We start from the raw sequence: 26992 nt of genomic DNA on the forward strand, positions 1-26992 counted from the left end.
GACAGATGAGGTTAGACTGGAATCCCCGTGGACCATGATGTTTGCAGATGACATTGTGATCTGCAGTGAAAGCAGGGAGCAGCTGGAGGGACAGTTAGAAAGATGGAGGCATGCACTGGAAAGAAGAGGAATGAAGATTAGCCGAAGTAAAACAGAATATATGTGCATGAATGAGAGGGGTGGTGGGGGAAGAATGAGGCTACAGGGAGAAGAGATGACAAGGGTAGAGGACTTTAAATACTTGGGGTCAACCGTCCAGAGCAATGGTGAGTGTGGTCAGGAAGTGAAGAAACGGGTCCAAGCAGGTTGGAACGGGTGGAGGAAGGTGTCAGGTGTGTTATGTGACAGAAGAGTCTCTGCTAGGATGAAGGGCAAAGTTTATAAAACAGTGGTGAGGCCAGCCATGATGTATGGATTAGAGACAGTGGCACTGAAGAGAAAACAGGAAGCAGAGCTGGAGGTGGCGGAAATGAAGATGTTGAGGTTCGCTCTCGGAGTGACCAGGTTGGATAAAATTAGAAATGAGCTCATCAGAGGGACAGCCAAGGTTCGATGTTTTGGAGACAAAGTTAGAGAGAGCAGACTTCAATGGTTTGGACACGTCCAGAGGAGAGAGAGTGAGTATATTGGTAGAAGGATGATGAGGATGGAGCTGCCAGGCAAGAGAGCTAGAGGAAGACCAAAGAGAAGGTTGATGGATGTCGTGAGGGAAGACATGATGGCAGTTGATGTTCGAGAGGAGGATGCAGGAGATAGGCTCTCATGGAAAAGGATGACGCGCTGTGGCGACCCCTAACGGGACAAGCCGAAAGGAAAAGAAGATGTGTAATGTGATTAGTGGCTATGTCCCACGGGTAGGATGTGACCTCGAGGTGAAAGATAAATTCTGGAAGGAGCCAGACGAAGTAGTTCTGAGCATCCCAGACAGAGAGAGAGTCGTAATTGGTGCAGATTGTAATGGACATGTTGGTGAAGGTATAGGGGTGATGAAGAAGTGATGGGTAAGTACGGCATCCAGGAAAGGAACTTGGAGGGACAGATTGTAGTAGACTTTGCAACAAAGATGCAAATGGCTGTAGTGAACACTTTTTTTCCCCAAGAAGAGGCACGAACATATGGTGACCTACAAGAGCGGAGGTAGAAGCACGCAGGTGGAGTACAGGTTACTACGGACAGTCACTTAGGAATAAAAGGTTATTTTTAAGGCTGATCCAATTGTGCAAATGATAGAGTCCTTGAGCAATTTAATGGCAAGAGGGAAGAAGCTATTGGAATTTCTGCTTGTTTTATTTTGCATTGATCAATAGCGGCTACCTGTGAGGGAAGGAGCTGGAAGAGGTGGTGACCTGGATGTGTAGGGTCCATGAGGATTTTGCATGCTCTTGTCTGGCAGCGTGCATGTCCTCAAAGGTGGGTAGGAGGGTACTGACGATTTTTCTGGCAGTCCTGATGGTCCAGCATAATGCGTTCAAAGGATTTCATGACCACAGATGTCAAGGCGACTGGCCTGCAGTCATTCAGACCCAACATTGCACGTTTCTTGGGGACTGGGATGTGATGGTGGAGTGTTTGAAACAGGACGGTATTTCACACAGTTCCAGAGATCTATTGAAGATCCCGCTGAAGACTGGATCGAACTGGTCAGCGTAGACTTTGAGGCAGGATGAGGGCACAAGGTCTGGACCCGCCGCTTTGTTGATCTTTTGAAGCTGCGGCTCACATCCTGTTAATGAATGGTCAACGCAGAAGTTAGAAGTGTGATGGAGGTCAGTGGTACGGCTGGGTGGGTGTGGCATGTGAAAGTGACCTTTTCAAATCTGCAGTAGAAGGTGTTCAAGTCATCAGCTCATCCTTTATTCTCTGCTTGGGGGGGTAGTCACTTGTAGTTGGTTAGCGATTTTAATCCTCGCCAGACTGACTTAGTCGTTGGCAGTAAACTGTTTTTCCATCTTTTCTTCATAATTTCTCTTTGCGGTGTTAATTACGTTTGTCAGCTAAATTGTAGCGCGATTGTACAGGGCTCTGTCCCCACTTTGATAGGTGTCCTCTTTCGCCTGGTGAGGTTGCTGAAGTTTGGCAGTGAAACACGGCTTATTATTGAAAGTGCGATATGTTGGTACACACACAGGCTGCCAGTTGAAGTTTCACAGACAGCCTGTCTGTGCAGTCGAAACAGCCTTGAAGTTCTATCCTTGCTTCATTGGTCCACTTCACTGTTTTCACCATAGGCTTTGCACACTTACATTTGTGCCTGTATTTCGGTATTAAGTGACTTAAGCAGTGATCAGACGAGCCCAGAGCTGCACGGGGGATTGCACGGTATGCGTCATTTAGCGCGGCGTAGCAGTGGTCGAGAATGTTGTTTTGCTTGGTGGGACAGTCAATGTTCTGCTTGTGTTTTGGGAATTTGTGGTTGAGTTTAGCTTTGCTAAAGTCCCCAAGAATAATGAGGGGTGAATCTGGGTGTTTTTTTTCAAGTTCATTTGCTTGTTCAGCAAGGATTAGCAGTGCGGTGTTTGTTCATGTTAGCCTGGGGAGGAATGTAAACACCGGCAAGGGTGAAAGAGGCGAACTCGAGCAGCGAGTAGAATGGCTTACAGTTCAAAAACAGCGACTCCAAGTCCGGGCTGCAGTGTGTGTTTAGCTCTGAGACGTCGGTCCACCATTTTTCGTTGATATAAAAGCATATTCCGACACCTTTTGACCAGAATCATTACGCCGCCATCTGGGAAGCGTTCACAGAGCCATGTCTCCGTGAAGCACAGGGCGGCAGAACGTCCGAAGTCTTTCCTAGTCTTTGTGAGAAGTTGAAGCTCGTCCAATTTGTTGGGTAGAGAGCGTAGATTTGCGTGGTGAATTGACGGGAACAGCATTCGGAATCCTCTCTTTCGGAGCTTGACCCCCACTCCGGCTCACTTCCCCCTGTGGCATCACCTCCGTGCACCATAGATCACAGTCACTCCACCGGTTAGTGACTCCAACAAAAAGTTGGTGAAAGTCCGGGGTAGACTCCCTAATGTTTAGCAAGTCTTCCCTTGTGTAAGTCACGTAATGTCTCCAAAGACAAACAAAAAACACAAAGACATAGACAGTACTTGAGAGCTCGTTACCGAGGTGACCACTCGGTTAGGCGCCATGATTGAGCGTGCAAAATGCTCTTTCTCATCGATTGTAATTGGGCACGTTATTTGATCAGTCTCGTCAGTTTACCAAGCTTAATTAAGGAGATTTTCAGTTTGTTCCATCTTATCTGGGTAGCTTTCTGCCCTATGTAGTTCCTGATAATAAGTGGCAAATGCCTTTGTAATATCCTTGTGCTGAACCATCAAATCACCAGTGTTTGGACATTTTAACTTTATGCACAACCCTACTTGATTGTTATTTACACAGTCGAAATGCTAACAGCCAGCTAGCCCTGTTACCAAATTCATAATACTTTGTTTGTGAATCGAAGCTGCCCCTCTGCTTTATAGGTTAATAAGTTGCTTAATATCTGTCTGTTCTCCTTTAAAGTGGTCAATGTGTTGTATTTTTTTGTTGTCTGGCATTCTTTCTCTAACTTGCTGATTTTGTCTTCCAAATATGCTTGTTCTCCATGTCTGTCTTTGTAATCTTGAACAGATTCCAAAAATATTTCCTTTCAGAAAACATTTAGCTCCCTCCCACAATGTCTCATCATTATCATTTCATTTTAAATACTCAAAATTATGTATAATTCCTGTTTGTTGCCTTCCTTATTTAGAATACATATGCCCTCCAGTATTTAATTATTTGGGCTCATCTTTAGCTTCAAGCTGACAGTGCCATGAGCTGAAATAGTGATTGTTTCTTTGTTCAGTTGCTCTAAAGGAGGCACACCTGACATCAGGAACATATCTAGCCTTGAGTGGGTACCGTGTAGATGTGAGAAAAAAGGGAAATCTTTGGCGCCATACATCCACCAAGCCCAATTCTCATTGTTGATAAAATGAGACTTGAAATTTAGAAGCTCGGTCAGCAGGGAGCTTATCAATTGTCGCGTGAGGGGTCTCCACAAAGTGTCATCCTTTTAGCGCCTGCATCCTCCTCTCGAACACCAACTGCCCTCATGTCTTTCCTCACAACATCCTTCAACCTTCTCTTTGGTCTTCCTCTAGCTCTCTTGCCTGGCAGCTCCATCCTCATCCTCCTTCCACCAATATACTCCCTATCTCTCCTCTGAACATGTTCAAACCATTGAAGTCTGCTCTCTCTAACTTTGTCTCCAAAAAAACTAACATTGGCTGTCCCTCTGATGAGCTCATTTCTCTCTCTCTCTCTCGCACTGCTTCCTGTTATCTCTTCGGTGCCACTGTCTCGAATCTGTACATCCTGGCTGGCCTCACCACTGTTTTATAAACTTTGCCCTTTATCCTCGCAGAGACTCTTCTGTCACATAACACACCTGACACCGTCCTCCACTGTTGACCCCAAGTATTTAAAGGCCTCCACACTTGCTATCTCTTCTCCCTGAAGCGTCACTCTTCCCCCTCCACCCCTCTCGTTCATGCACATATATTCTGTTCGGCTAATCTTCATTCCTCTCCTTTCCAATGCATGCCTCCATCTTTCTAATTGTTCCGCCACCTGCTCCCTGCTTTCACTGCAGATCTCAATGTCATTACAATTACAATCTGAACCAATCACAACTCTCTCTCTGTCTGGGATGCTCAGAACTACTTTGTCTAGCTCCTTCCAGAATTTCTTTCACCTCTAGGTCACATCCTACCTGTGCGGCATAGCCGCTAATCACATTATACATAACACCTTCAATTTCAAGTTTCAGCGTCATCACTCGATCTGATACTCTTTTCACCTCCAAGACATTCTTGGCTAACTCTTCTTTTAAAATAACCCCTACTCAGTTTCTCTTCCCATCTACACCATGGTAAAATAATTTAAACCCCACCCCTAAACTTCTAGCCTTATAGCCTTTCCACCTGGTCTGCTGGACACACAATATATCAACCTTTCTCCTAATAATCATGTCAACCAACTCCCGAGATTTTCCTGTCATAGTCCCAACAGTCCAAGTCCCCTCATTCAATTCTAGGCTCTGTGCTTTTCTTTTATCTTTCTGCCTAAGAACCCGCTTCCCACCTCTCCTTCGTCTTCGACCCACAGTAGCTGAAATTCCACCGGCGTCCTGCAGGTTAGCGGTGCCGGGAGCAGGCGTTGTTAACCCGGGCAACGACCGATCCGGTATGGAATTCTTTAAATGAACGCTCATATTTGTTTGGCAAAGTTTTAAGACGGATGCCCTTCCTGACGCAACCCTCTGCATTTATCCGGGCTTGTGACCGGCCTACAGTTTGCACTGCTTTGTGCCCCCCATAGGGCTTCATTAGGGAACTTATAAGCCGATGTTCTCAAAACACAATTAAAATCTCTCGCTTTATCTACAATAAATGATGTAATAAGTTTGAAGAAGTTTGGGTTGTCCTCATTTGGAGCATATAAATTAAGTCGTGTTATTTTAATGCCCCCTATTACCATTAAATATCACTCCTTCTTTGTCTAAGTTTTTCTCATGACAAAAATAAATGGGGAGGTATTCTGCCAGTCCACCCATCCTCTCCTCAGGTTTACATGCTCCTTTTCTGAAAGATGGGTTTCCTGGAGCATCGCTATGGCACAGTTAAGTTTTTTTTAATTTGTTCAGCTCTTTTTTTCGCTTAATAGGAATACTCAAGCCTTTAACATTATAAGAAACACAGGTTATATATATTGTTCATCTTGTTGCATTACACACACTTCCATTTCACCCATAGATCATAAAGCACGGATTCATTACGGGTATAAAATTGGTCCATTTCCAATCTCAGGACGAAAGCAACATTTACAACTGAAAAACTAGCAAACGGTTACAGAACAATGTAGACTTCCACAAACAAAACTGGTTCAGTTAGAGTCGTCAGACGTGAGTAACCCAGTCCCCATTGTATCCTGGGCGGAGGTTGGTGACACGTCCTCCATTGTAGGAGGGGAGGGAGGGGGTTGGGGGGGTGTTGCTGTTGTCCGTTTCACAGAGTGGTACATTGAGGCTCCAGTTCAGGCTGTCCTCTGCTCCCGTAATTTATGATGTATAAATTCCTTGATAGGGTAATCCAGAAATTTAACAATGAGAGCACGTGGCAGCACTGGGATTGGCGGTGAGGGCTCTGTGCACCCTCTCACAGTTTTAAACAACTCCTGTACAAATAGTTTCACATCCCTTCCCTCGCTCCCCTCAGGCACACAGTAAATTCTCATGTTATTTCGGCGTGATCTACTCTGCATATCTTCACACTGCACAGTCAAGAGTATTTCTGTGCATCAGGTAGCGAAGGGTGTCTGGTGGTGTCTTTAGCACTTTGTTTTCCAATTTTGTCACATCTTCTCTCAGTCCATATAAAGACGTTTCTAGTCTCGCTTTGCATGTTCATCTTGGTTGTCTTTCCTCAATTTCTCGCGTTCTGTTAATTTTTTTTTTACTCTGAGTTGTGCGTGCTATCGTCTGTGGCCACAGGCCCATTCGAGGATTGTTTTGAGTTCACTGTTTCAGGTTGTCGCCCTTGTCTTTTAATTTGGTCCTGTTTATGTGATCCCTTACATCTCAGGTGAAGATGCCATATCGTTCAAAATAAAATTTGCAGAGTATTATTTTAATTTAGTGAGGAAACGGTCAAGTGCTGATGGAACATATTCTTCAGGCTTCTGTTTGGAACATGACTTCATCAGACTTGTTGATGGCGGCGATCAACAAACAGTTTATTGCATGCCCAACAGTACTGAAAAATCAAAATACGTTCATATTTCTGGTTTAAGCTTCGCAGGACGTTCGCCCAACGTCTTCAACAAACAACAGTCCAGTTGGCTTGATTCAAACTTTGTGGATTCTACTCATTCAGTTTAGCGCTCTGGTCAGTGGCGCGCTGCTCTTTTATATTTCCTGTACTGTGCATGCTTATCGCACAGTGGGTGTGTCTTTCTGCGGAATGGACGTACTGGGACAAAAATCAAACTTGGGCATGAATAGACCCAAACAGAACAGGCAAAACACATGCAGAATTAAAGCTTTGGCTTTAACTTAACTGATAGGCTGGAGTCTTTTTTGTTTGCAAATTTACTACATATTTTGATATACTATATAAGTCACAGGTGTCAAACTAGTGGCCCGGGGGCGAGATCCTGCCCAACACATAATTTTGTGGCGCGCAAATGCAAATCAAAATTGTTAGTGTTCTGGTGGAACAATGTTGAGAGATTCATTTTTTGTTACAAATTTCCCTTTGAAAAGAAGAGAGAGAGTTGAAAGATGTTTTTTTTAGTCTTCTGATTTCAAAACTGGTTGTTCATCAATTTGTCGTGTGTATTGTATGTAATTATATGAGGTGATAATTCCTTTATATGGGTTCATAGTAATCGTGGCCCTCCGAGGGAAGTTAGTGGCCCGTGACATAAATGAGTTTGACACTCCTGGTATAAGTGGTGTGCCCATCAGTCTGAATGTTAGACTTTGAACTAATGTGAAAATAAATGCGTTTTTTTAGATTGACCAACAATTTTACTCAAGTTTTTCTTGACAGGTGCTGCATGTCCTCCTCGCAGGACAGTTTCTAAAGATCAAATAAAACAAGTTCAAATTCATGCACTTGACATTGGATTGATGCTGAAAAGTCCATCTTTAATTCTCTTACTTTGTCAATGCAGTTTTGATTCCAAGCAGTGGGGATCACTCTTTAGGGCCTGACCACAGAGGCGGCACTTCATCAAAAACCGACATCAATCTGTAAAGGATATCACCACATGGGCTCAGGAACACTTCGGAAAACCAATGTCAGTAAATAGTTTGGCGCTACATCCGTAGGTGCAACTTGAAACTCTACTATGCAAAGTAAAAGCCATTTATCAACAACACCCAGAAATGCCGCCGGCTTTTCTGGGCCCGAGCCCATCTAAGATGGACTGACGCAAAGTGGAAAAGTGTTCTGTGGTCCGACAAGTCCACATTTCAAATTGTTTTTGGAAATTGTGGACGTCGTGTCCTCCGGGCAAGAGGAAAAGAACCATCCGGACTGTTATCGACGCAAAGTTCAAAATCCAGCATCTGTGATGGTATAGGGCTGTGTTAGTGCCAATGGCATGTTTAACTTACACATCTGCGAAGGCACCATTAATGCTGAAAGGTACATACAGCTTTTGGAGAAACATGCTGCCATCCAAGCAACGTCTTTTTCATGGATCCCCCTGCTTATTTCAGCAAGACAATGCCAAACCACATTCGGCACGTGTTACAACAGCGTGGCTTCGTAGCAAAAGAGTGCGGGTACTAGACTGGCCTGCCTATAGTCCGGAGCTGTCTCCCATTGAAAATGTGTGCCGCATTATGAAGCGTAAAATACGACGACGGAGACCCCTTTCTGTTGAACAGCTGAAGCTGTAGATCAAGCAAGAATGGGAAAGAATTCCACCTACAAAGCTTCAACAATTAGTGTCCTGAGTTCCCAAACATTTATTGAATGTTGTTAAAAAAAATAGGTGATGTAACACAGTGGTAAACATGACCCTGTCCCAGGTTTTTTGGAATGTGTTGCAGCCGTAAAATTCTAAGTTAATGATTATATGCTAAAAACAATAGTTTATCAGTTTGAACATTAAATATATTGTCTTTGTAGTGTATTAAATAAAATAAAAACAGAATACAATGATTTGAAAATCGTTGTATTCTGTTTTTATTTAACACAACGTCCCAACTTCATTGGAATTGGGGTTCTATCCATCTATCCATCTATCTATCTATGTATCTATCTATCTATCTATCTATCTATCTAGTGGGTACGGAAAGTATTTCAGACCCCCTTAAATTTTTCACTTTGTTATATTGCAGCCATTTGCAAAAATTATTTAATTTATACGTTAACGTTCTATCTTGCTCTCATCAGACCAGAGAATCTTATTTCTCCCCATCTTAGAGTCCTTCAGGTGGATTTTAGCAAACTCCATGCGGGCTTTCATGTGTCTTACACTGAGGAGAGGCTTCCGTCGGGCCACTCTGCCATGAAGCCTCGATTGGTGGAGGGCTGCAGTGATGGTTCACTTTCTAGAACTTTCTCCCATCTCCCAACTGCGTCTCTAGAGCTCAGCCATAGTGATCTTTGGATTCTTCTTTACCTCTCTCACCAAGGCTCTTCTCCCCCAATTGCTCAGTTTGGCCAGACGGCCAGCTCTAGGAAGGGTTCTGGTCATCCCAAATGTCTTCCATTTAAGGATTATGGAAGCCACTGTGCTCTTTGGAACCTTAAGTGCAGCAGAATATTTTTTGTAACTTTGGCCAGATCTGTGTGTCTTGCTACAATTCAGTGTCTGAGCTCTTTAGGCAGTTCCTTCGACCTCATGATTTCTCATTTGCTCTGGCATGCACTGTGTGCTATAAGGTCTGACTGATATAGACAGGTGTGTGGCTTTCCTAATCAAGTCCAATCAGTATAATCAAACACAGCTGGACTCCAATGAAGGTATAGAACCATCTCAATGATGATCAGAAGAAATGGACAGCACCAGAGTTAAATGAGTGTCACAGAAAAGTGTGAAAAAGAATTTAAGGGGGTCTGAATACTTTCCGTACCCACTGTATAAAATGTATATTATTTATTTAAATTGCTGTCAATCCAGAGGGAGATTTTATTTACACTCCTGTATTGTGTGCAGTCTCACTTTTTGTTTGCAATTTTTATGGGAGAAATACACAAGACATTCTGTTGTGTTTATATTTCAGATGAGTCTGCGGAGGAGGAAGTTTCAGAAATAGACACAATTCAACTATCCCTTAAGATTAAATGTAACAGGAACGCTCGAGCCAGCAAAGATTCCTCTGATCCACAGGAACTCTATTTAAACAACAAAGGTAAGAAGACCAACACCAAAACGGTGAGGATGGTGACATTCCAATTTTGTACTTTACTGTCCATCATCATGAAATTCGTCGTCTACTCTTTCATTTCAGTGAGCTCTTGATGTTTTACCTTTTTTCATAGTAATGAGGAATTTCAAATTGAATTCACCCTATTATACCCAAATATCGTATTTTCACGACCATGAGGCGCACTTAAAAGTCTGAAATGTTCTCCAAAATGGACGGGGCGCCTTATAATGCGGCGCGCCTTATGTGTGCACCGAGTTCCAAAATCTGTAAATGTTGTTGTGTGACTTTAATGAGCGCTCCGCTTGACTGACTGGGAGCATTTCCTGCCGACACGCTGCTTATATAGGGGAAGGCGGATGTGACTGAGCCCAGCATATGGACGTAAAGGGGGAAGGGTGCGTGTGACAGAGGACGCTAAAGGCACGCCCCCAGTAGGTATATAGTTCCGGTATGTGCGTCGATTTGGCTAAGGACCCCCGAAAATGGCACCTACGAAGAGACGCGCTTACGGAGCACAGTTTAAACTGCAAGCTATTAGTTACGTGGAGGAACGTGGGAATCGAGCAGCCTTGAGAGAATTCAAGATCAACAAATCCATGGTTCGCAAGTGGAGGAAGCAGGAAAACGAGCTTCGCCAAGTCAAGAAGACGGGCCCGAGTTGGAAGACCAACTCGAGCAATGGATTAATGAGCAAAGAACAGCCGGGAGAAGCGTCTCTACAGTCACCATTTGACAATAACTCGGAGCTTGCCATCATTCCGGGAGGCTCGACGAACCGTTGGACATCCGTGTAAACAGGGCGTTCAAAGTGAAGTGAGCGGCGTGGGAACGATGGATGACAGATAGCGAACACAGCTTTACTAAGACGAGGAGGCAGCGCCAGGCGAGTTACCCCACAATTTGTGAATGGATTGTGGATGCTTAGGCTAGCGTGTCTGCTTGCATTGTTGTTCGAGCTTTCGTAAAAGCCGGCATCATTCCTGAGGAGCCGCACGGCAATGAGACTGACAGTGATGAGAGGGAACCTGGCGTGTTTGGAGAACTTGCCCAGCTGTTCATTTCGGATACAGAAGATGAGGACTTTGATGGATTTGTGGTTGAGGATTGATCAAAAAATAACGTGAGTACATTGTTAAACCGAACTCAGTTTTGCTCCCTTTGCCTTTTTAAGAACATTGTTTTCGTGTGCATGCATGCTACCGTATGTTTTAAGCTGGCGTATGTTTTACCATGCCTGCGCCCAATAATACGGTGCGCCTTATGTATGTGTTAAATACAGAAATAGACCCCGTAACTGAGACTGCGGTGCACCTTATGGTCGTGAAAATACGGTACTAGTGGGGCAAATACGGTACTAGTGGGGCAAAAAAAGTATTTAGTCAGCCACTATAATTGTGCAAGGTACTAGTGGGGCAAAAAAAGTATTTAGTCAGCCACTATACTTGTGCAAGTTCTCCCACTTGAAAAGATGGTTGAGGCCTGTAATTTTCATCATCGGTATACCTCACCGATGAGAGACAAAATAAAATCCAGAAAATCACTGTCTGATTTGTAAATAATTTATTCGTAAATTATAGTAGAAAATAATTATTTGGTCAATAACAAAGGTTTATCTCAATACCTTGTGCCCTTTGTTGGCAGTGACGGAGGTCAAACATTTTCTGTGTGCGTGGAGCCCCAGATCAAGGGAGATTATCAGTGGTCATGTATGTCTTCCATTTTCTAATAATTGCTCCCACAGTTGATTTCTTCACACCAAACTGCTTACCTATTGCAGATTCAGTCTTCCCAGCCTAGTGCAGGTCTACAATGTCAGAATCAGAATCATCTTTATTTGCCAAGTATCCACTATGTCCAAAAAGCACACAAGGAATTTGTCTCCGGTAATTGGAGCCGCTCTAGTACGACAACAGACAGTCAACTGGCAGAGAACACTTTTGAGACATAAAGACATTGACAAAAACAGTCACTGAGCAATAAAGGGTTGCTAGTTATCTGGTAATGCCGGTACAAATTTTGTTTTTGACAATTGTGCAAAAAGATGCAAAGTCCTCTAGCACTTAGAGCAATTTGAATGACTAATGTAGCAATAGTCCGGTGCAATGACCATTGTGCAAAGGCCACCGAGACTTTAAGCGAATAGTGCGATAATCTGGGACAATGTTGATTGTGCAAATGTTGTAGATACTCCTCAATCAGTGTGAAAATGGAGCAGATGCTACTCTGGCATGAGTGGCCAGTATTGGTCAACAACAGATATGCAAATAGTGCAGCGTGGCGAGACTACTATAGTGAGTGCACGAGTAATGTATAATTGGCCCGACAGAAATGTGACAGCAAACTCAGACAAAAAAATTGGCAGCATGTTGCAATGGAATAGGTTAGGTGTTTAAGAAGTTGATTGCAAGAGGAAATAAGCTGTTGGAATGTCTGCTAGTTTTAGTTTGCATTGTTCGGTAGCGCCTACCTGAGGGAATGAGCCGGAAGAGCTGGTGACCGGGATGTGGAGGGTCCGAGAGGATTTTGCACGCTTTTGTCTTAGTTCTGGCAGCGTGCAAGTCCTCAAGGGTGGGTAGGGGGGTACCGGCAGTCCTTTCAACAGTTTTGATCGTCCGTTGCAGTCGGAGTTGGTCCTTTTTTGTAGCAGCACCAAACCAAACTGTGATAGAAGAACACATGACTGATTCAATGACCGCTGTGTAGAACTGTCTCAGCAGCTCCTGTGGCAGGTCGTGCTTTCTCAGAAGCCGCAGTAAGTACATCCTCTGCTGGGTCTTTTTGAGGACGGAGTTGATGTTGATCGCCCACTTCAGGTCCTGAGTGACTGTAATTCCCAGGAACTTGAAGGTCTCGACGGTTGACACGAGGCAGTTGGACAACGTGATGGGCAACTGTGGCGAAGGATGCCTCATCTCTACAGTCTTGAGCGTGTTCAGCTCCAGGTTGTGTCGGCAGCACCACAGCTCCAGCCGCTCCACTTCCTGTCGATATGCAGACTCGTCACCGTCCTTGATGAGGCCAATGACAGTGGTGTCATCTGCAAACTTCAGGAGTTTGACAGCCGGGTGCGTTGAGGTGCAGTCATTCCTGTAGAGAGAGAAGAGCAGCGGAGAGAGGACACAACCTTGGGGCGCCCCAGTGCTGATGCTGCGTGTGGATGAGGAGGCCTTCCCCAGCCTCACCTGCTGTGTCCTCCCCGTCAGGAAGCTGTAAATCCACTGGCAGATGGCAGGCGAGACGCTGAACTGGAGAAGCTTGGAGGAAAGGAGTTCGGGGATGATGGTGTTGAACGCTGAGCTGAAGTCCACGAACAGGATCCTGCACTGTCGAGGTGTTCTAGGATTAAGTGCAGTCCCATGTTGACTGCATCATCCACAGACCTGTTCGCTCGGTAGGCAAACTGCAGGGGGTCCTGCAGGGGACCTGTGACGCTCTTGAGGTGGTCCAGCACGAGATGTTCAAAGGACTTCATGATCATAGATGTCAAGGCGACAGGCCTGTAGTCATTTAGACCCGAGATTGTAGGTTTCTTGAGGACTGGAATGATGGTGGAGCGTTTGAAACAGGATGGTACTTCGCACAGTTCCAGAGATCTATTGAAGATCTGCGTGAAGATTGGAGCGAGCTGGTTCGCGCAGACTTTGAGGCAGGATGGGGATACATGGTCTGGGCCTGCCGCTTTGTTAATCTTTTGTTGTTTGAAAATGCATCTCACATTCTGTTTGTGGATGGTTAATGCAGAAGTCTGAGGTGTGATTGTGGTCGGTGGTGCTGCTGAGTGGGTGTGGGGTGTGAAAGTGTGTAGAAGCATATCCCGCCGCCTTTTGTTTTCCCCGATGATTCCATGTTGCGGTCTGCCCTGTGAAGATGGAAGCCGGGAAGCATGACTGCGCCATAGAGTACAGCGTCACAAAGCCAAGTCTCCATAAAGCACATGGTGGCGGAACGTCCGAGATGAAGCGCGTCCATTTTGTTGGGTAGGTAGCGTAGCTTCGCGAGGTCGATGGACGGAAACGCCAGTCTGTATCCTCTCTTGCGGAGTTTCAACTGGATGCCGGCTCGCTTCCCTCTGTGGCACTGGTGTGCCTTTGGTGGTCAGGAAATCAATTATTTGCCATGCAGCCATATGTATGAGCAGCGCCCAGCAGTCTGTGTATGTTTTACAGTCTCACCTTCCGCTAGTTGACATGCCCGGTGGACCGCATGGAGTTCTGCTGAGTGTGGTGGTTGTAGTTTTTCTGCTTCTAGGGTTGAAAACACAGCATCTTCTCCTTTGTTACGTGTCGTGATTGCATATGAGGCAACTACATGTCACGGTCGAAGTGACTGTGCCTGTCTGTAAACAATGTCTGGGTTTTCCTATGCTGTGCTTTGAACTTTAATTGTGCCAATTCCTCTTCCATGGCTGCGTCACTTTTGTGTACTTTGTCATCGTAGTCTCCTAGTAAGCCTGCTAAGTTAGCTTGTGTATTGGATGGGAATAGGTATGGGATAGGTTAGTTTGTCTCAACGTCTCACTGTGTTTTAGATGTCTATTAGGTGAAAGTGTGAATCTTTTACTGTTCAGGAATGATGTCACCCCATGGTTGGTGTGTACGTATGTGTCACCCCCTGTTGTTATGTGACATGTGCCAGTCAGGGCTTTCGCAATTGCTGACACTCCTCTTGTGCATGTGTTTGGCCTTGATCAGCAGGTTCTAAAGCTCCAGAGTTGTAACAAAGGACCTTCCTCCCTTGAGGACTGTGTGGTACATTACAGCACTCACGATACCTTTGTTTTCAGACACATCAAGGTGAAAAGGACTCTTAAAGTCCTCCGCAGGTGTGTCCCGTAGTGGCCCATCGCTCGGTTACAGCAGACCACAATAAGCTGAATAAAAACGACATTGAAACTTTTTTCAATCACCTGAACATCCCTCAATTAACCTCAGAAAGTAAGTTTTTAGACACCTCATTAACCCTCGCAGAGTTACATAAGGCCTTAAACAATATACCAACAGATGGAGCTCAAATCCAGAAAATGTCGGACGCACAGAAATATCCAGATGTATGAATCTGTGCGTACCCATGAATCCAAGCACATTTCCTTCGTACATCCCAATCAACGTAGAATTGAGCGCACGTTGGAGTAGCTGACCCCTCCCTGTCCACGTACACATATGCCTTCCAAATAAACATCCTCAACCAATACTTGTAACTCTAGTTATTGCTAAGATAACAATACTGCTAAACTGGAAAAATAAACAAGCCATCAACATTAACCAATGGCAAATTCTTGTCATAGAGTATACAACACTAGAATTTCTGCCTAATGTAATGAGCAAATGGATAATGGATAAAAGTGGGTCCCGTTTCATTAAAATGGTGAACCTTGATTCTGTTTGCCTGGGAAAGAATGTTATACAGAAATGTCATGTAATGTAAATGCAATGTAATGTGACCAAATAATATCATGTCATTTTAGACCCCTGTGCACGCCACAGGGTCACTTGCATCCCCTTTGAATCCCTATCCTTCTGGATCTGCGAGGTGGTCCTTTGGGGATGCTGGGCCTTTTTCTCCCTCCTCCTCTTTGGTCTGGTTGTGTCTGTGTGTGCCCTCCTGGGGGATACCGGTCCCGGGGCTACTCTCCATCCCCGAGTGCCTGGAGGTGCCCACTGGCCCCACTCCGGGAGTCTCGTCCCGGTCTCCAGGTGGGGGCTTGGGGCTCGTCCTGCTGCGTCCCTGGCCTGTGTCCTCCGCCATGGTTGTCGCCACTCTCTCCCTCGGGCTGTGTGGGGTCCCCGGCTGACTTTGGGCTCATGGTAGGATGTCAGCACCTCCTGTCTCAGTCGGGCCCACCTTCTGTGCCCTGTTCTAATCACTGGGCTATGGTCGGTTTGGAGGATACGGGGGCGGAATCAGCTGTAGGATGGGGAAGGGCTTCTTGCCTTTTTTCTGTGGTCTGCCAGCTGGTTGGGCCGAGCCAGACCCGCAAGAGTCTAGCCTCTTACTTCACACACACTGCACATTTTTAGTACAAAAAAATAATAATATATATATATATATATATATATATATATATATATATATATATATATATGCATATATACTTTGTCTTTGTAGTGTATTCAATTAAATATAGGTTGAACATGATTTGCAAATCATTGTATTCTGTTTTTATTTGTTTAACACAACGTGCCAAGTTCATATGCATATATATATGCATATATATATCTCCACAGCCTCTTCCTCCAGCTCTTCCGAGGGGAAGACCGTTACCAGCCCCGAGGCGTTACCAGTCAAGCCGAGAGACGTCGTCTCTCCAGTGTATCCTGGGTCGTCCCCGGGGTCTCCTCCCGGTGGAACGTGCCCGGAACACCTCACCAGGGAGGCGTCCAGGAGGCATCCTAAACAGATGCCCGAGGCACCTCATCTGGCTCCTTTCAATGCAGAGGAGCAGCGGCTCTACTCTGAGCCTTTCTGCGAGCCGCTCCAGTGAGAGTTGGAGATCACTGCCTCATGAAGCCAACAGAACCACATAATCGGCAAAGATGCAATACTGAGGCCACCAAACTAGACACCCTCTACGCTGCGCCTAGAAATTCTGTCCATAAAAGTTATAAACAGAATCGGTGACAAAGGGCCTTACTGGAAACGAGTCCGACTTACTGCCGGCAATGCGTACCAAACTCTGACACCAGTGGTACAGGGACCGAACAGCCCATATCAGGGGATTCGGTACCCCATACTCCTGAAGCACCCCCCACAGGACTCCACAAAGGACACTGTTGAACGCCTTCCACAAAAGTCCACAAAACACATGTAGACTGGTTGGGCGAACTTCCATGCACCCTCAATGCCCTATGACCGTCTCGCCTTACCCCCACCCGTTTCTCCAATTTTAATGCACTACACCCTTACCACATACAATCACGGTACAGGGATAATGGTTGCCAGTCGGGGACCTGGTAACCATCGTAATAGGGTGGGTGGTGGGCTTTCACATTTCTCTTGGCTTGACTCCTGGAGCCTGTGCATCCCTCCCCTTCGGTTGTTGAGCCGCGGAGAGATGGTGTCCGCCCCCCTATGGGCCCTGCCTTCCTGCCCCCTTTCTTGGTGCCCTCACCCGTCCTTGCTCACGACCGGCGCTTAACCTGGGCTCGCTCTGGCGGGCTATGACTGTTTTTGGGTGGTGGCTGGGGCCCCCATGCTCTCTGGGGGTGGTGTTGGGGTGTGCGTGTGGTTGGGGGGGGGGGGGGGGGGGGGGGGTTGTTATGCTGGTGACCGTGCCCCTCCCTTTGGGACTGGTCGAGGTGCTATGGTTGGGCTCTGGACTTTCCTGCGGTGGTGGTGCCATCCCCCTGTTTGGGTCCCCTGCTTGACGGGCTTGCTGGCTCGGCCCCCCCTTGTGGGTGGAGGGGGCCGGACCCACCCTTCCTCAACGTGCCGGCTTAGCAGCTCCGTACACCAGTTGATTAACATGCATGTCATATGATGTTCATTCACTGATAAGTTCGATAGACACAAAGTAGGGTTTAATTGCTTCTGCTTGGACCACTAATAACAACACAGGTTATACGAACATATCAACTCACAGGTTCTTACAGGTGTTTACGCACGATAAAAGAATCCCACCGCACCACTCGTCAGTAGCACTGCCTTGCTCATTCTCCCACATACTGTCCTGCCCTTTTCTGTCCTCTCTCATCTTGTTCTCTTGGTTAGTTATTGCATGTCCTCACTGGGTCCCCCCGCCACCCATCCACAAATAATAACACGATTTGACTGTTGTAATATTACTTGGATTCAAATATCTAGACCGTCTCACTATTGTTCTGCTGTGGTTCTCACCCCTAGTCCCCTTGTCCACTCTGTCCCTCTGTCTGTCCCCTAAAACCTTTTTCTGTCCGGCTGCATTTTCAATCAGCATCAGAATAATTAAAACATTTTAAAATAAGCAGAGGGAGTATTTCAAACTCTCCTGTTGCACAGCAAAACTGTTCTAGCACAAAGGCATACAGAGCCACCATTCTGCAAGTCCATGCAGCTGAACAGGACTCGTTTAAAAATAAAAATTAAAAAAAATGAACCAAAAAAATCCATAGCTGCAGCCCGATTGGCCAGTATCATAATGATCATTCTCAACCATGGAAATTCTTCTGTTCAATTATAAAATGTTTAAACAGGCTTTTTTCCCACCTTGTCTTCATTGTTGATTGTGACTTGTCATTATTGTAGTCTTTTCCAGAGATATAAAGTGGGTCCCGATTGGTAACCAGGCAGATGTGTTTGCCGACTCCAGTATTACACCAGTACATGATGACATCCTGATAGCGCTGCTCCGTCCAGGACAGGAACTTGACATTATCATGCATTGTGTCAAAGGAATTGGTGAGAACTGTGGAATGGGAAGTATATTAATTACCAAATGATGCATCACGCAGTAAGTGTCCATAATGTCAACGTTGAATCTGCAAAGTGTACAACTCCAATGCCAATGGAGTTGGGACGTTGTGTTAAACATAAATATTAACAGAATACAATGATTTGCAAATCATGTTCGACCTACATTTGACTACACTACAAAGACAAGATATTTAATGTTCAAACTGATAAACTTTGTTTTCAGTATATAATCATTAACTTAGAATTGTACGGCTGCAACACGTTCCCAAAAAGCTGGGACAGGGTCGTGTTTACCACTGTGTTACATCACCTTTTCTTTTATCAACATTCAATAAACCTTTGGGAACTGAGGAAACTAATTGTTGAAGCTTTGTAGGTGGAATTCTTTCCCATTCTTGCTTGATGTACAGCTTCAGCTGTTCAACAATCCGGGGTCTCCGTGGTCGCATTTTACGCTTCATAATGCGCCACACATTTTCAATGGGAGACAGGTCTGGACTGCAAGCAGACCAGTCTAGTACCCGCACTCTTTTACTACGAAGCCACGCTGTTGTAACACGTGCAGAATGTGGTTTGGCATTGTCTTGCTGAAATAAGCAGGGGCGTCCATGAAAAAGACGTTGCTTGGATGGCAGCATATGTTTCTCCAAAACCTGTATGTACCTTTCAGCATTAATGGTGCCTTCACAGATGTGTAAGTTACCCATGCCATTGGCACTAACACAGCCCCATACCATCATAGATGCTGGCTTTTGAACTTTGCGTCCAGAACAGTCCGGATGGTTCTTTCCCTCTTTGGCCAGGAGGACACGACGTCCACAATTTCCAAAAACAATTTGAAATGTGGACTTTTCCACTTTGCATCAGTCTATCTTAGATGAGCTCAGGCCCAGAGAAGCCGGCGGCGTTTCTGGGTGTTGTTGATAAATGGCTTTCGCTTTGCATAGTAGAGTTTCAAGTTGCACTTACGGATGAAGTGCCGAACTGTATTTACTGACATTGGTTTTCTGAAGTGTTCCTGAGCCCCTGTGGTGATATCCTTTACACATTGATGTCGGTTTTTGATGCTGAGGGATCCAATGTTGGTTTTCGGCCTTGCCGCTCACATGCAGTAATTTCTCCAGATTCTCTGAACCTTTTGATGATGATATGGACCGTAGATGATGAAATCCCTAAATTCCTTGCAATTGTACGTTGAGGAACATTGTCCTTGAACTGTTAGACTATTTTCTCACGCACTTGTTCACATAGAGGTGAACCTCGTCCCATCTTTGCTTGTGAATAACTGAGCAATTCAGGGAAGCTCCTTTTCTACCCAATCATGGCACCCACCTGTTCCCAATTAGTCTGTTCACCTGTGGGATATTCCAAACAGGTGTTTGATGAGCATTCCTCAACTTTCTCCGTCTTTTTGGCCACCTGTCCCGGCTTTTTTGGAACGTGTTGCAGCCATAAAATTCTAAGTTAATGATTATTTGCTAAAAACAAAGTTTATCAGTTTGAACATTAAATATCTTGTCTTTGTAGTGTATTCAATTAAATATAGGTCGAGCATGATTTGCAAATCATTGTATTCTGTTTTTATTTATGTTTAACACAACGTCCCAACTTCATTGGAATTGGGATTGTAAATAGTGGGATCAGTGCACCAACTACTGTCCTTTTTGAAAGTTAATCAGGTAGGAATAGGCAATTGAATAACAGCATTGATTATTCGAAATTGCTGTTCATTGAAATGTGAAGTCTTTTTTTATTCAATCATTTCTAGGCGGAGCCTTTTAACAAGTAGTTAATTCACTGATTATGTAACAATGCCATTGTCTCATCTTAAAACAGAGATTTGTCTTTCGTAAATGCGAAGGTAAATTGAGGGAATCCTAAATTACGAAATCGTCTCTACTTTGCAACACAACTAAAGCAGCTGTGCAATGACAATCTCTTAAAGCCAGTCCAATTTTGACTTTAATTACATCATGAGATTCTCCATTTTCTCATCAGTAAGGACGAGCTTTGGAAACGGAGGGCACACTTCAGGTCATGCCGTCTTGCTGCGGACAAAAGAAATTGCAAGTAGTTGTTGAAAAAATGCTACTGTGCAATAAATTTTTAAAACATTTAAACACATACTGGGTACTGTCCTTCTGCTTCAGAGCAAATTTATAATAGTTTGGCGTTTCCATTACAGTTAGTTTTTATTTATTTCTGACTATTATTTTTCAAATTAATTTCATTTTAACCGTTTTGTTAGTTTTTATTAGTTTATATTTTTTCAAAACTGCTGCTTTTTAATTTTGTTTTGTGAGTCGTGGCCCCGGTTGCGGTCCCAGGTGAACCGTGAAGCACACGTAACATCCGTGACAAGAGTTGATCCACTAGTACATCTTGTATTAATTAGGAAACGCGCCTACAATTATCTAACTAGTATACGGATGTTAATGTTAAATGTATTAAACGACGGAGCGATGTTAGGGATTATGTCACAACACAGAATGAACTAACTTCAAATTCAGAAATGGCCAATAAAAACAGAAAAATATTGTCCTTAATATTTTCCTGGAGGATGCATTTGGGATTAGCCTTTGAAGTTGGTAATAGTGAAAAAGGAAGTGAAACACACAATGATTTTAGTCAATTCTTTCCCAGAATGAGAGTACTTAAAGAGGAGGATGCTGTTCATGTGGCACAGCTTGAAGCAGGCATCGGGTGCAGGTGGAGATGGGCCTGGCTGAAATTGGAGGCCAAAACAAAAAAGGAAAAAAATGAGACAAATTTAATTTTAATCTTAAATTTGTACATCAACATGTACTTGAGCAGTGTAAATAAATGTTTTTCTGCGTGAAGATTTTTATTTATTGCTTAATTTAAAATAAAAAAACATTCTCTGCGGGGGCCCGCACCTTTTTCATGCCTTTGGTGTTGGCATGTCTATGTACAGTGATTACGGAAAGTTTTCAGACCCCTTAAATTGTTTACTCTTTGTTATATTGCTGCCATTTGTTAAAATCATTTCAGTTCATTTTTTTCCTCAATGTACACACAGCACCCCATATTGACAGAAAAAAAAAAACGTTGAAATTTTTGCTGATTTATTAAAAAAGAAAAACTGAAATATCACACAGCCATAAGTCTTCAGACCCTTTGCTGTGACACTCATATATTTAACTCGGTTGCTGTCCATTTCTTCTGATCATCCTTGAGATGGTTCTACACCTTCATTGGAGTCAACTGTGTTTGATTATACTGATTGGACACACCTGTCTATGTAAGACCTTACAGCTCACAGTGCGTGTCAGAGCAAATGAGAATCATGACGTCAAAGGAAATGCCTGAAGAGCTCAGAGACAGAATTGTGGCAAGGCACAGATCTGGCCAAGGTTACAAAGAAAATTTCTGCTGCACTTAAGGTTCCTAAGAGCACAGTGGCCTCCATAATCCTTAAATAGAAGACGTTTGGGATGACCAGAACCCTTCCTAGGGCTGGCCGCCTGGCCAAACTGGACAATCAGGGGAGAAGATCCTTGGTGAGAGAGGTAAAGAAGAACCCAAAGATCACTGTGGCTGAGCTCCAGAGATGTAGTCGGGAGATGGGAGAAAGTTCTAGAAAGTCAACAATCACTGCAGCCCTCCACCAGTCAGGGCTTTATGGCAGAGTGGCCCGAAGGAAGCCTCTCCTCAGTGCAAGACACATGAAAGCCCGCATAGAGTTTGCTACAAAACACCTGAAGGACTCCAAGATGGGGAGAAATAAGATCTCTGGTCTGATGAGACCAAGATAGAAATTGTTGGCCTTAATTCTAAGCGATATGCGTGGAGAAAACCAGGCACTGCTCATCACCTGTCCAACACAGTCCCAACAGTGAAGCATGGTGGTGGCAGCATCAAGCTGTGAGGCTGTTTTTCAGCTGCAGGGACAGGGAGACTGGTTGCAATCGAAGAAAAGATGAATGCAGTCAAGTGCAGGGATATCCTGGACGAAAACCTTCTCCAAAGTGCTCAGAACCTCAGACTGGGCCGAAGGTTCACCTTCAAAAAAAGATACTGATCCTAAGGACACAGCTAAAATACTGAAGGAGTGGCTTCAGAACAACTCCGTGACTGTTTTTGAATTGCCCAGCCAGAGCCCTGACTTAAACCCAATTGAGCATTTCTGGAAAGACCTGAAAATGGCTGCCCACCAACATTCACCATCCAACCTGACAGAACTGGAGAGGATCTGCATGGAGGAATGCAAGATGATCCACAAATCCAGGTGTGGAAAAACTTGCATCATTCCCAAAAAGACTCATGGCTGTATTAGCTCAAAAGCTTCTTCTAATTGCTGAGCAAAGAGTCTGACTACTTATGGCTGTGTGATATTTCAGTTTTTCTTTTTTTAATAAATCTGCAAAAATTTCAACAATTCATTTTTTTTTCTGTCAATATGGGGTGCTGTTTGTACATTAATGTGTAAACAAATGAACTTAAATGATTTTAGCAAATGGCTGCAATATAAAAAAGTGAAAAATGTAAGGTGGTCTGGATACTTTCCGTACCCACTGTATTTATAAAAAATAACTACATTTAAAATTAATACCGATGTATTAAATTAACAAAGACGAAAATGAAGGAAATTTTCACTTTAATTATAGTTAGTTTTAGTTATCTTTGCAAACGCAAAATGTCGTTTTTTTCTCAAAACACTCGTTTTTATTTTATTTCGTTTACGAAAATGTTTTTTCAATTTTAGTGAGTTATTTCATTCCTTTGCGTATACTATAATAACCTTTCTTTAGAGCTGGCCTTTTGAGAATCTGTGTGTTAAAAAAAAAAAATAATAAAATAAAATAAAAACTAATCCAAGGCTTAAAATGAGTTTTGGGTTTCGTACCAATGTTTAGTTAATAACCTAAACTCAATTATATTCCTATTAATATGACTCGGGATTAGGTGGTTCATTAAGGCTAGTCCAGACATTGTGCAGGATCAGTACATTACATTATATTTATACTAAATACTGAAATGTTTCTGTTCTCCGAACAGGGAAGGATCATGCTAAGTTCTCTCCTGTGGCCACAGCAAGTTACCGCCTCCTGCCAGAGATCACCCTCCTTGATACAGTGAAGGGCGAGAAGGCAGAGCGCCTAAAGCGCTGCTTTTCACAAGGAGTGATAGAACTGGAAGATGTTAACGGTAAGATTGCCATAACCTGAAAGATGGGAAATCAGTGAAAGAAGGGATAGATAGATAAATAGATTATACAGTGGAATTCAGGACATTATGCTGCCTCAGTTTTTCCAACTCTTTGTTTTGCATAGTTTCCAAATTAGCATGAACAGCACAGTCGCTCGTAATAAAAGGAAAATGTGAAATACTGTTTTAACATTTGAAATCCGTAATCTATTCATTCTAGTATTCATAACAATGAATTTGAAGCTTATTGAGTTTGTTTGTTTTTCTGCAGGAAGCAAGGTTGCGAAAGTAGTGAACAGTCGCTTGGATACGTCCAGCAGAGAAATACTGCGTCATGATGACTTAAAGAATGTGGTGAAACTTGGACGAGTGCGAGACCATTTCATCTGTATGTTAATTTATTCATTGCATTTCATGTGCACACTGCGTTAAAACTGGTAAACTGATGTGGCCATATACAGTAATATATATCGCGGGTCACTGATGACGGATTGAGTGCAAAAAAAATCTTTTTTTAAATTGGGCAGTATAGTGCAGTTACTCACTTGCACGTCTGATACAGTTGGCTTTATTGGCTGTATGACTTTAATGTGGCAACAATGACTTGTATAAGGTCAATTGGCCTTTAATATGCATGCGCTTGTGTCAAGTGTGTCGAAGGTATATCAAATATATATATTTATATAATAAATAATTGGTGCCTACTTTGCTGATTTCATTTGTTGCGGGGGGTTTCTGAAACATAACCCCCGCGATAAATGAGGGTTAACGGTAGCGGGTGGGTCTGGAACACATCCCCTGAAATGAACAGGGCTTCACTGTAGTTCCAAGTACACACGACAAAGTTATTAAAACTAACCCTAGTCAGGCGGAGCCTCAAAAAAAGCATATTTTGAATATTTATTCCTATGTTCGGGCTGTGAGTTACTGAAGTAATGGGTCTCTGCCGGTCACAGTATATGTACACTTTGCTGGTTAGGGTTAGCTATCAAGCTCTTGTTGCGTGGGACACGCACTACAACAGTGCTGTGTTCTCCCTTTCATGAATGGATGTGAGATCATAGCAGGCAACAGAAACGTCTTTCAGTTTTAGGACCGGAACGATAACACTTCAAAAACTTTTAGACCTGTTAATTTCATCCATGTTTTCTTCCGCTTATCTGAGGTCGGCTCGCAGTAGCTTTAGCACAGAAGCCCAGAATTCCCTCTCCCCAGCCACTTCATCCAACTCTTACGGGAGATCCCGAGGTGTACCCAGGCCAGCCGGGAGAGAGAGTCTCTCCAGCGTGTCCTGGGTCATCCCCGGGGTCTCCTCCCGGTGGGACATGCCAGAAACACCTCACCTGGGAGGCGTCCGTCCAGGAGGCATCCTAATCAGATACCCCAGCCACCTCATCTGGCTCCTCTCAATGCAGAAGAGCAGCATCTCTACTCTGAGCCCTTTCCGGATGACCGAGCTTCTCATCTCTAAGGGAGAGCGCAGACACTGTGCGGAGGAAACTCATTTGTTATTTGTCTTGTATCCGGGATCTTGTTCTTTCTCGTGACCATAGGTGAGGGTAGGAAAGTAGATGGACCGGTAAATTGAGAGATTCGCCTTTCGGCTTAGCTCCTTCTTCACCACAACGGACCAATACAAAGTCCGCATCACTGCAGACGTTGCACCGATCCGTCTGTCGATCTCCCGTTCCATTCTTCCCTCACTCGTGAACAAGATCACAAGATACTTGAACTCCTCCACTTGGGACAGGATCTCATCCCCGACCTGGAGAGGGCACTCCACCCTTTTCTGACTGAAGACTATGGTCTCAGATTTGAAGGTGCTGATTTTCATCCCAACTGCTTCACACTCGCCTGCGAACCGCTCCACTGAGAGTTGGAGATCACGGCTTAATGAACCCAACAGAACCACATCTGCAAAAAGCAGAGATGCAATACTGAGGACACCAAACCAGACCTCCTCTACGCCTCGACTGCACTTAGAAATTATGTCCATAAAAGTTAATGACAAAGAGCAGCCTCGGGTCATTCCAACCCTCACCGGAAACGAATCTGACTTACTGTCAGCAGTGCCGACCAAACTCTGACACTGGTCGTACATGGACCGAACAGCCTGTATCAGGAGGTTCAGTACCCCATACTCCCAAAGCACCCCCCGGACACGGCCGAACGCCTTCTCCAAGTCCACAAAACACATGTAGACTGGTTGGGCGAACTCTCTTGCACCCTTGAGGACCCTGCCAAGGGTGTAGAGCTGGTCCACTGTGCCACGGCCAGGATGAAAACCACACTGCTCCTCTTGAATCTGAGATTTGACTTCCCGATGGACCCGCCTCGCCAGCATCCCTGAGTAGACCTTACCAGGGAGGCTGAGGAGTGTGGAACACGGTCCACTCGGACTCAATGTCCCCCGCCTGGATAAAGTTCCGCAGGAGATTGGAGTTGAAACTTTCTGACAGGGGAGTCTGCCAGACGTACCCAGGAGACCCTCCCAATACGTTTGGGCCTGCCAGGTCAGACTGGCATCTTCCCCCACCATCGTTTTAGCCTAGCAAGTGGCAACCATTTTTATAAGGTATCGAAGGTAAATGCGGTCGTTGTCAGTAGTTTTCCACTTGTTTAGCTTAATTGCTGATCCAAATCTTTTGACGAGCTTAGAGTTCCTTTGCTATGCAGTAAAAGAATCTTATCAAATCTGTATTTGCAGCCGATACATTTATTTATTTACACTCTATTAACAACAACAACCCATTCATAAATACTTCCATTATAATCTTTACACTGAAGTTTATATCGCAATATAAAGTATACAGTTACCTTGAAGGATCGTTTTGTACTGTGATATGAATTGAAGGTCCTATCGTCCAGCCTGACTGCCGCGGTGAATTGTTTCGAATGCTGCAAAAACCGAGGGGCTGGACACGGCTGATAAGTCTGGACACAATAGAATGCCATGGCAAAATCTTTTTTGATCGCATTTTGGAAATGAGCTTTTTGTATTTATGTTTGAATCAATCTCTACAGTAAATATTGATTGTCCCTTTATGAATGTTTTCATTTTCAAACAGTTTCTGTGGAGTCTACAGGAATCCTGCCTCCGAATGTCCTGGTCACAGAAGCCATCAAAGTCCTCATGGCCAAGTGTCAGAGGTTCCTTCATGAACTGGACTCGACTGACATCGATTGAAATAATGAAATCCATTACAATGATGCAGGACTGTCTTTCAAAGCTTGCTTTTGCAAATTAGCATTTTTCTTTTTCGTGGCGTTTTGTTTTCGGTTGACTTCGTACACAAATGTTGCCGTGTATTTTAAGATGAGCTATGTTCACTATGAAGCATAATTCAATTCAGTCAAGTCTTAACCTTAGTTTGCGTTACTATGGACAAAAAAAAAAACTGTCACATCAAGTGATGCTACCATATTCCAATAGCATTTTTTAATGGTATAGTTTCCAGTCTTCTTTTTGTCCATCACTTTTTTATTGCCGTCTCAAATAAATGCATAAACTGA

General features: G+C 44.2%; 1 protein-coding gene across 2 annotated transcripts in view; it reads left to right on the top strand.

The window, feature by feature from the left end:
- polr1c (RNA polymerase I and III subunit C) overlaps positions 1-26992 on the top strand; it is a 39864-nt gene extending 12872 nt beyond the window's left edge. The window contains exons 5-9 of one of the 2 annotated variants that reach the window (XM_061789090.1): positions 9776-9904; positions 18143-18295; positions 23330-23479; positions 23751-23867; positions 26548-26992. In XM_061789090.1, coding sequence (XP_061645074.1) covers positions 9776-9904; positions 18143-18295; positions 23330-23479; positions 23751-23867; positions 26548-26666 — 668 coding nt within the window. In that variant the 3' untranslated portion in view covers positions 26667-26992. Of the gene's footprint in view, positions 1-9775; positions 9905-16146; positions 17116-18142; positions 18296-23329; positions 23480-23750; positions 23868-26547 lie in introns of those variants that run through there. The other variant, XM_061789091.1, reaches the window with a different exon arrangement.

Source organism: Phyllopteryx taeniolatus, chromosome 11, assembly GCF_024500385.1.
Source record: "Phyllopteryx taeniolatus isolate TA_2022b chromosome 11, UOR_Ptae_1.2, whole genome shotgun sequence".
Lineage (NCBI taxonomy): Eukaryota > Metazoa > Chordata > Actinopteri > Syngnathiformes > Syngnathidae > Phyllopteryx > Phyllopteryx taeniolatus.